The 9,968-nt window shown below is 45.0% G+C and overlaps 1 protein-coding gene across 1 annotated transcript; it reads right to left on the bottom strand.

Moving 5' to 3' along the window:
• Positions 1-2,441: 2,441 nt before the first annotated feature.
• On the bottom strand, positions 2,442-8,782 carry EFHC1 (EF-hand domain containing 1). Its single transcript, XM_053458634.1, has 10 exons — positions 8,701-8,782; positions 7,799-8,020; positions 7,241-7,528; positions 6,980-7,129; positions 6,153-6,345; positions 5,067-5,287; positions 4,436-4,576; positions 3,840-4,053; positions 3,318-3,462; positions 2,442-2,624 (listed from the first exon to the last, which is right to left on the bottom strand). Exons 1-10 carry the CDS (start codon positions 8,761-8,763, stop codon positions 2,621-2,623), a joined length of 1,641 nt encoding a protein of 546 aa, XP_053314609.1. The 5' UTR covers positions 8,764-8,782; the 3' UTR covers positions 2,442-2,620.
• Between the last annotated feature and the right edge of the window lie 1,186 nt (positions 8,783-9,968).

The following is a 9,968-nucleotide window of genomic DNA, read 5'->3' as shown; positions in this document are numbered from 1 at the left end:
GTAAAGAAGGGAATCGTCACAGATTATCCTTCAATTTCTGGATTATCGCATGGCGCTTAGAATACAGAAAAAGAAAATCATCACGGTACATTGTACTATTAAGAAAATCTTCTAGATGGTAGACTATATAGCCCCCCCCACCTATATACACTCCCAAAGGTAGAGCCTTACATCGCGGCTCTCGATTATCAGTAGGTGACGGTGTTCCAACTCTAGAACCTGGTATCTGTATCTCGGTATGGCCGCCTCCTGTAATGTGCACTCGAAGTAACGAGGTCGGATGTATATGGGGCAGAAGCGTGAATGGTATGGCCAGTGTTAAAATAATACAGCAGCCGCTTACGTTAAAAGCAGCCGCAGCGCAGTCCGGTTAAGATGCAGGTACTGGGTTCTAGAGTTGGAACACCATCACGATAGAAAGTCTAGATTTGAGGCTCTACTTTGGCGTGTGTATATACATAGGGTGTGTGTGTATATATATATATATATATATATATATATATATATATATATACACAAATTATAATTAGTGCCATCTATAAGATACTATACTCCATTTGTATGATTTTCTTTTTCTGTATTGAAAGTGAAGGCCGATTTATATCACTTCTTCGCTTTATTATTGAATGCTGTTCTGTGCGTTTGAAGGATTCAGAGGGGAATTTTGCTGCATGCTATATAGCGTGATTATTAAAGGCCCCCACGTATTCACACCGAACCGGGACTTTGAGGGGTGATGCCAACAAATTGCTTTTACAAAAAGGGTAGTGGATCCCTGGAATGGCCTCCCAGCAGAAGGAATAGAGCAGTGTTTCATAACTTTTGCAGGAAAGCATGAGAAGGAAAATGCACATTTAGGGTCTCTTACGTTGGGGTTTTAGTATCCTAAATAAAAAGTGCTGATCTGGCAATGGAGGAAAAGCGAGTCACATGACGCTGATTAATATATTCTTCTATCTCGCCTGGAGTGGGAATGCTTTTTATTATTATTATTATTATTATTATTTTTTATACTATTATACAGGAAATACCCGGATTATTACCAGGTCACTTCCCTGCCTTTATTAATAAGTGTTGATTTTTCTATAGCACCATCATCATCTACGGCGATGTACAATGGAATACAGCCAACAAGGTTAACCCCTTAAAGACCAGGCTGTGTTTTACCTTTTGTACCCTTTGGGACCGAGGCTGTTTTAACGATTTTGCGCTGCTCGTGTTTAGATGTTATTTTCTCCTCTCCCATTTACTGAACCCACACAAGTTATATTTTGTTTTTTTTCAGATACCATTTTTTGATCATATTATCGAATTTCATATGAAAAAAAAATAATATATGATGAAAAAATTAAAAAAAAATAAACATTTTCGGACTTTTAGTAAAAAAATATTTTACTCATCCAAAAAATCTATTGAAAAAACCTGCTAAATAGATTCTACTGTTTGTCCTGAGTGTAGAAATACCCAATGTTTTTTGCTTTTTTTCTGCACGTTATTGGGCAATAAGTACAGGTAGGGTTTTGCTATTTTAAAACCATTTTTTTCCAGTGCTGGTCATTTTGCCCCATGTGCTATTTCGGGTATCTTTGAAGCCGGCCAATGCAATTTACCCCATCAAACCATATATTTGTGAAAACTAGACACCCCAGGCTATTTCAAATGCTGGTATTTTAACCCTTTCCATGCACTAATTCTACCACCAGTTTTTGTCAAACTTTGTGGTAGTCATTTATTTTGTGCTTTTTTTTTTTATCACAAAAATTGCCCTTCAGGTATGGGTTTACAGCTCCTGGTATGCGTCACTATCAAACAACACCCCAATCTGTGTTCAGCAACATCTCCCGAGTACAGCGATACCCCACATGCATGTGGGGTTTATCGGGTGGTTTGGGAGGTAAAACGCCACATTTAGGAAGTGCGCATTTTCAACCTGCAAGTGGAGCCAGAGTTCTCTAGAGGGTCTGGAGACCCTCTGGTGAACTTTTCCAACTCTGTTATATTTTTTTAAAGGACGCTGCCATCTTGCGAGTGGCAAAATCAGGCATGTCATTGGTCGTTAAGTGACCGTTTTTCCATGACGTGCCTGACCCCTCAATGGGCGTTAAGATAGTTGTGGTAATAGCTTTACAGAGGTAAACAAGCTCTACTGCTAGAGGCTCGTGCGCAGGAAGTGAGGTACAACTTCCTGTTTGCATTCTAATGCAGTCTGCCCAGTGGTATCATGGGAAATTTGCGTGCATGCCGTGGGTTTTGGTTGGTTTGTATCTAGCGCCCTGAAAAAATCTGAGTAATGTAAGAAAAACATTAAATAGAAATCGTGGATCCATCTAATGTTTTACCCCAGATGCGAAAGTTCAGCGTAACCGGCGATACCAATTGGGCTTCTTCTTGTTAATGATGAGTTTCGTTTTAATAGACAGACAGAGAATTAAGGGGAAAAATAAGAAGATGTTTATGGTGGTTCTCTGTAAAATAAATATCATCGGTATGTTGAGTTTATACATTAGAGACAGAATCTGATCAGAGCGACTGTATGCTTGGTGTTGTGGCTCGGGTGTATGAGCGGTTGGGTCTTCTTGGGGATGTCGATGGTGTTTGATGTTTTCAGATGACCTGGTGATCAACTGGAAAGAAAACAAAACATTCATTTGATGACTTAACATTCCGTGTGACGTTCATGTCTTCTGCTGCTCCACCTCTAACCAAGCAGGAAAGAACGCAACATCTGGTCTACCGTAACCCCACGATGAGGTGTCTCCTTCAAAACGTCCTTGGCCAAACAATGCCTGGAATTTACTTTACGGAGAGGGTGAAACAGCCTCCCAGCAGAGGCGGTAGAAGTTAATACAGCGAGGGTATTAAACATACGTGGCATGGACATATGGCTCCTGAATCTAAGACGAGACCACCGACTGATTAAGGTTTAAGTCTTTATAGCAGGAAAAAAGGGCCAATAGACGGGGGCCGGATGGGGATGATCTGTTGGCAGATTCTACGTGTTGTCTGAAGCCACTAGGGGGAGCCATACTTGCCACATAATGTATTTATTGACACTTTGTTTCCCGATAAGCAGAAGTTCAATGTGATCAAAATACCAAATCTTGCCCCCCCCAAACAAAGCCAATAGCCAATCACACTGCTGCACTGTTAACCCTTTCACTATCAATTCTAGCTCGCTATGAAATGACTTCAAATAAAGGACGTATTTTCTAGGTGGAGGAGGTTGGATATCCTGACCCGTGCTTTTGCCAGTCCTGTTATTATATCACAGTATTCTGACATATATATATATGTTTCGTGTTTTAACCCTTTATTACCTCTGAAATGTAGGCGTCTCTGCCTCGGGGTGCAAATGCTTTTCCAATGAGATGATCACTCCGGATGGATATATATCGGCGTGCGCCTTCATGTATTTTAAAACATATTCATCGGCATCCGTGATAACAAATCTGTGTTTAAAAACTGGAAGAACACAGAGATAAGATACCATCAGCAAAAATATAAACGATATTACCTTTCCCAAAATGGCATATGTCCGCCCCATGCATGTTTAAATTCCCTCACTGTATTAGCCTCTACCACTTCTGCTGGGAGGCTGTCCCACTTATCTACCATACCAGTAAAGTAAAACTTCCTTCCATTCTGTCTAAGCCTCTGATCCTCTAGTTTAAGATGATGGCCTCTTTTTCCTCTTTGGAAATAAACTTCACTCCTGTACTTTGTTAAATCCCTTCTAATACACGGTGCACACGGGGTCCCTAGGCGTCCCGGTGCACATGGTGGATGGAGATGGAGCATTCTGACTACTGCGACCTCTGCCCTCCCCAACCCTGGCTCACCTTCAACAACACCTCCAATGGCAAAATCTGCCGGCCCGTAGTAGCTGGGGCTGTCGATGGAAGATCCTGGTTTGGGAACCCTGGATTTCTCTAAGAATTTCCCGCCGATGATGCCAAAGTTCCGAATCTGTGGCTCAAAGATGCTGATCGTATCATCTGACAGGTAGTAGGAAAGGATGAACCGGCGTCCCTTGTCTTCGGGGTTCATGGACTCCTAAAAGAACAGAAGGTCCAGATCTGCTTAAACAAGAGAGAGAGAGAGGAGGAGCTTTGGGCTCCTAACTGGCATCATCGTATGTGTAACATCACTTATGGGGTAGCCCCGCACGGGGGTTTCGTGGCTGCCGCCATGACAGAGTAAAGCATTCCTACCGATTCCACTAAATCTTACACCCTAAACCCCATTATACAAGACCGGAAGCAGGGTGCTCTAAGCCGATGAAAATGAACCCAGACTGAAGAAGCTATGATTAAGTGGAAGAATTTGCCTGCAGGTAGACCTCTTCTTCTCAGGAGGCCACGACAGACATGATGGTGGCACCGGGAGCTATTTCACTCTGCCTTTGGGGCCGGTTATAATCACAGCAAAGCCTTACCAAAGCCAGGGCGTAACGCAACACCTTATGGTCATTCTCTAACATCTTGATGACGTCTTTCTTAGGAGGTTTGGGCACCAGAGAGAGGCAGTTCTGGAGCGAGTCTTCCAGCAATCCAAATCCATTGTACGGGGGAATTTCCTGGTAGGAGAGAGAAGGTAATATATATGGCTTCAATAGAAGAGACAGTAACCCAACAGTGCAAGCGGGGGCATAACTAGAAACCACAGCCCCCCAGCAGCAATAAGTCCAACGGTGCCGACTTTGACCCCAGACAGCTTCTCTGTGCCATCTTAGTCCCCAAGCTTGCCTAGGCCATCTTTGTCCCCAAAACATAAGCTTGCCCGTGTCTCTCTCCCTCCATGCAGACTGGTCCGGCGTGCAGGAAATGGATGTGATGTCACTTCCTGCATGCTGGATCAGACGGCATTCATGGAGAGAATGTGGGAGATCTCTACGCTCTCTGTGCCGCTAACTGCAGGGGTTACCCGTGGTTCGCTGCTTTTAAAGGGGCAGCAGCAGGGGTTACCCGGGCCCTCTGCATCTTCTGCAACCATGATTCGTACGGCCCTGGCTACAAAGAGCACACAGCATAGAAACATAGAGCGTGCCGTCTGGTCTGCCCGCTCACCTTAGCGACTTCTTCCTCTGCTTTCTTTTTCACATCGACAGCCTTGAAATCGGAGACCCCCAGTTTCTGGCGATAGAACTCCTTTGTGTAGCCGTCGCAGTCGTAAAGGAAAAAGGTGCGTCCGAGGATGGAGACGTGGGCTCCGACGGCGAAATCCCGGGGCGAGTACCACTCGGTGACCTCCTGGTCGGATACCTCGAGCACGGTGCGCGGGAAAGTGTCTGCGGATACAGCGTTTCCTCATTCATGAAACCATACGCCGCGAAACGGAGCAATTCCAAGCGGCGAGCTTTATTACCGCATTTGCTCAATCATAAGATGAGGTTTTTTCTAGAGCTCTGAAAAATATCCCTCGTCTTATAATCAGACCTCAGATATAATATCTGGTCTTGTAACGCGTCACTGCACAATTTGGTAATTACTCGCGTGCTTTTATTACAGATTAAATCCTTCCAAGGCGCCATATTTACTCAAAAACAACCAGCATCAGTCAACAGCGAAAACACAATGTATAATGTCTGAAAAAGAGACCGCTGAGGTCTTAAAAGTTTATGTCCTCAAGATTGTAAGCGTGCGAGCTGGGCTCTCTCCATCTAATGTATCGGTTTGTCTTAGTCTGTTAATTTCTAGTCTTTATTAGTAGTAGTATTAAGTGCTGCGTAAATTGTTGGCGCTATATAAATAAAAGATAATAATAATAATTAATAATAGGATAATCTCTGGCCGTCACCAGGCCTTTTATGACCTCTGTTCACCATCTTCCCCGTAGATCTCACCACCCGTTTCCGTGCTATGATATAATCCATATACATTCTTTACACTGAGTGTCTATGAATTATCATAGCTGCCAACAGTCCCATAGACTGGCAAAAGATAAGAGGAATACCTGGTGCCACGATGGACCAACGGAATGTGGATGGAACGCAAAGTCACATCATTGTCCAAAAATCTTGGCCAGATCCGTATTTTCCCAAACCCTCCGACAGAATTCTACGGCCCACGGTCTCCACAAAGCTCGACCAACCCATATACATTAAACTCCATATATATATATATTTATATATACGGACACAGAGGGCCTCTCACCGTTCAGGTTCTTCAGAGATTTGGGCAGGCGCTGCCTCTTCATCAGCACCGGGAAGGGGTCTCTCCCGTCATTGCGCTCGTGCACCTCGCGAATCTCCACCGTGTCATCCACCAGGTAATAGTGTATGATGACCGAACGCGCGTCGCCGAACATACTGTCAGAGTCATCCCACAGAGCGAAAAAACGCAGAACCTGTGAAGGTGACCAGATACAATTATTAATACAGAGAACCTGCGGCAGATCGGCCCCATCCGGCCCCCGTCTAGTCCTCTGCTGTAAAGACTCAAATCTTAATTAGTCATCAGTCTCGTCAGGAGCCGTATGTCTATCCCATGCATGTTTAATACCCTAACCGTATTAGCCTCTACCATTTCTGCTGGGAGACTGTTCCACTTATCTACTACCCTCTCAGTAAAGTAAAATGCAATATTAGAACACTACAATTTTTATTATTAACAATGTTTTAAGCCATTTAAGCAGCATACGGACCACAAGGGCAGGGCTTGGGGCTAGTATCTGCCAAATCTACTCTGGGCTGCTATATGACTGGGGTTGTTTGGCTGGATTTGCCCCTGGCTGGAAACTGTGAGTCCTCCCATGGATGCTGTTACGTGGCAGAAAGCGGACACCAGAGATGGATGACATTGAACACAGCATTGAGCTGATGCTTTACGGCAATGCTAATGAAGTCTGTCCCTCCATAGACTTTCATTAGTCAGAGTGTCCGCTTGGGTTATTAACACTGAGGCATTCCATTCTTTACCACAGGCAATATGATAAGGAGTCAGTAGAAAACATTATTTTTGGGGTAGAAACTAGAACTTACCTTCTTGTCCATGGTCAGGAACTGCTTGAGTTTATCGAAGTCAGACGAGGTGGTGAAGGTGCGATCGGGCTCCCTGCGGAGAGACGTGAAGGCGTCCGTAGGAATTTCCTCGGGTGAGTTTAACTCGATGCCCTGACTCTCCAGGAAATCCTGTTTGTGGAGAAACGAAAAGGTGAGGATTCCGCTCCCACAGTGAAGACCCCCCAACATTTTGAGGGCACTTGGGACTCGATCCGGTCTGCAGATCCAGGCGGGTCCTACCTGCGTCAATCTGTCGCAGCTCACAAGCCGGAAGGTCCTGCCGTACAGGGTGACGTTGATGGCCACGTTGAGGTCCTTCCAGTGGTAATGATCTCCAAAGTCATTCTTTGGGTGTCTCTGACGCTTGATGAACGTGCCCTGGGGTATCCCCGAATTCTCCACCGCAGGCTCAACGACCGACATGCTGTCGTCTTCCAGGTAATAGTACAGAGACACTTTACGGACTCTGCAGCGCTCGTCCTGGGAGATGGGGACTGTCTCTTGGAAGTAGGCTTCAAATTTTAACACCTGAAACATGAATATTGAGGCCACTATTGAGACCTGAACGTATAATGATTCAGGAGCCATAGGCATACTTAAATCCCCTCATTTATTAACCTCTACCACTTCTGCTGTGAAGCTGTTCCACTTATCTACCACCCTCTCAGTAAAGTAAAACTTTAGTGACACTTTAGTTTTAGATTCTGGCCTCTTCTCCTAACCGCTCTCCTCCTGAAGTACTCTGTTGAATCCCTTGATGTATTGAGATTTTTCTATCACTTTATTGGATTTTATTACCTTTTTGTCAAAAGCCACGTGAGCCGGGACAAAGCTGGACGGCGGGGCTTGCTTGGCTTGGCCGTAGGTCAGGGTGGGCCTCTTGTTGGCCAGCTCGTCGAGGTCAGCCTGTGACAGCTGATTGACGTGGATCGGATCTCCGCCGATGCCTACGGTCGGGAGCAGAGGGCGGCTGTATCCGTTCTTGTACGTCAGAGTCTGTGAGCGATGGTAAGCCGTTTTCTGGAGAACAAACAGAAATAGAAGTACCGACCGCAAACAATTATGACGCCATTAAGTTTGGGGTCACTCAGCTGTTTTTAAGGAAAAAGGCGTTTTCTAACAATCAATTAGCCTTTTAAACTTAAACTTGGATCAGCGAACACAACGTGCTATTGGAATACAGGAGTGATGGGAGTGATAAAAGGCCATTGGGACACAGGAGTGATGGGAGTGATAAAGGGCCATTGGGACACAGGAGTGATGGGAGTGATAAAGGGCCATTGGGACACAGGAGTGATGGGAGTGATAAAGGGCCATTGGGACACAGGAGTGATGGGAGTGATAAAGGGCCATTGGGACACAGGAGTGATGGGAGTGATAAAGTTCTAATGTTTGATCAGATGAAGTCATACCTAAAGATGTATGCTTTTGTTTAAATTTAAGTCTAAATATACACAGGTAGAGTATTTGCTCCGGGCAAAGTTCAGATTTTTTTAAGAAGCAGATATTTATATATATTTAATGCTTTGTATGTAACGGGAATCTTTGCTAGGCTGTATAAATACGATAAATATAAGTAATATAAATTACTTAACGAACCAATGAATTAAATGGCATTAAATAAGCGGCACTGCTGACTGCACTGGCAGTGAAAGGGTTAGGGGAGGGGTGGCTGATTGGGGGGCACTTTGGGCACTTACCGTGGGGTCCCTGTATGTGTTCCCAGGCAGGAAGGGCAGTCCATGGACAGGCTGGGAATTCATCTCTGAGATATTCGGTGGGTGACAGTCTCTCCAAATCCCTCTCCCTCCTCTGCTTGTTTCAAGTGTGTGTGTCACGTTCTGCTCAGTCTCTGGTGACTGTCTCGGTGCCTCAGGCCCCTGCTCGCTGTCTCTCACACTCTCCTGGGGTCTCAGGCCCCTGCTCGCTGTCTCTCACACTCTCTCGGGGTCTCTGGCCCCTGCTCGCTGTCTCTCACACTCTCCTGGGGTCTCAGGCCCCTGCTCGCTGTCTCTCACACTCTCTCTGGTGTATCAGTCTCTCAGGCCCCTCCACTCGCTGTCTCCGTCTAGCGTTTCCCGTTTCCAAGCAACGCGCAGAGCACGTTTCCGGTTTCTATGGTTGCAGTAAACAGTGAGCCGGTCCCGCCCCCTTACCGCTGGGACTGTTACAGCTGACAGGTGCCCTAAATATGTCCCATTATTATTGTATATTATTATATTATACATTATTATATTGTTATATTATATATCATTATATTATTATTTTATATATTATTATATATTATTATATTATATCAGTATATATATATATATATATATATATATATAGTATATATAGAGGAAGTATTTATACTCCATGTGACACACACAGATCTACATACTGAAACTATCTATATATACATTCCTCCCAAGAGTCTCTCTTTGGACCCCAAATCTATATTTCCTCCCCTGATCCCCCTCTTTTCTATAATGCTTGCCGGGTATGAGGGTATCGCAGGATTCTACGGCCCTAAAAGCCCCGATAATGTGTATAGAAACGGCAGGGCATGGCTTTATAAATGGGTGCTTTTTGAGGGCTGGGGGTTATCGCAATCCTCTCTATACGTTTAGTCAGTTTCCCTGCCGCCAGCTTGTTTGTGTGGCGGAGATGCGTTGGGGCGGTTGCCGCGTACGTCTGCATGCGCAAGATTTGCATGGGGTTTGCCGAGACCCCATTGCACGCATAGTGGTTTGGCACCCCTATTGATTTTAATATGATTGCTTGTGATTGGCCCAAACCTCTGGGAAAGGTGGTGGGGGTCATTATGCTGCAGCTCCATAAATAGCGGAAAAGGGTCTCGGTAAAGCCCCCCTAGCCTCACGCCAACACTCAGAAGAGATAATAGATTATTGTGTTTCTATGCACATTATCGGGGCTTTTAGGGCTGTAGAACCCTGCGATCCCCTCATACCCAGCAAACATTCTG

This window comes from Spea bombifrons, chromosome 3, assembly GCF_027358695.1.
Source record: "Spea bombifrons isolate aSpeBom1 chromosome 3, aSpeBom1.2.pri, whole genome shotgun sequence".
Taxonomy (NCBI): domain Eukaryota; kingdom Metazoa; phylum Chordata; class Amphibia; order Anura; family Pelobatidae; genus Spea; species Spea bombifrons.
This window is presented reverse-complemented; position numbering and strand designations above follow the sequence as displayed.

Coding starts and splice junctions, on each gene's coding strand:
- EFHC1 (XM_053458634.1), bottom strand. CDS start 8,763: ATGAATTCCCAGCCTGTCCATGGACTGCCCTTCCTGCCTGGGAACACA. Junction 8,021..8,700: donor ACACATACAGGGACCCCACG/GTAAGTGCCCAA, acceptor TTTGTTCTCCAG/AAAACGGCTTACCATCGCTC. Junction 3,463..3,839: donor CATTGGAGGTGTTGTTGAAG/GTGAGCCAGGGT, acceptor GTGTTCTTCCAG/TTTTTAAACACAGATTTGTT.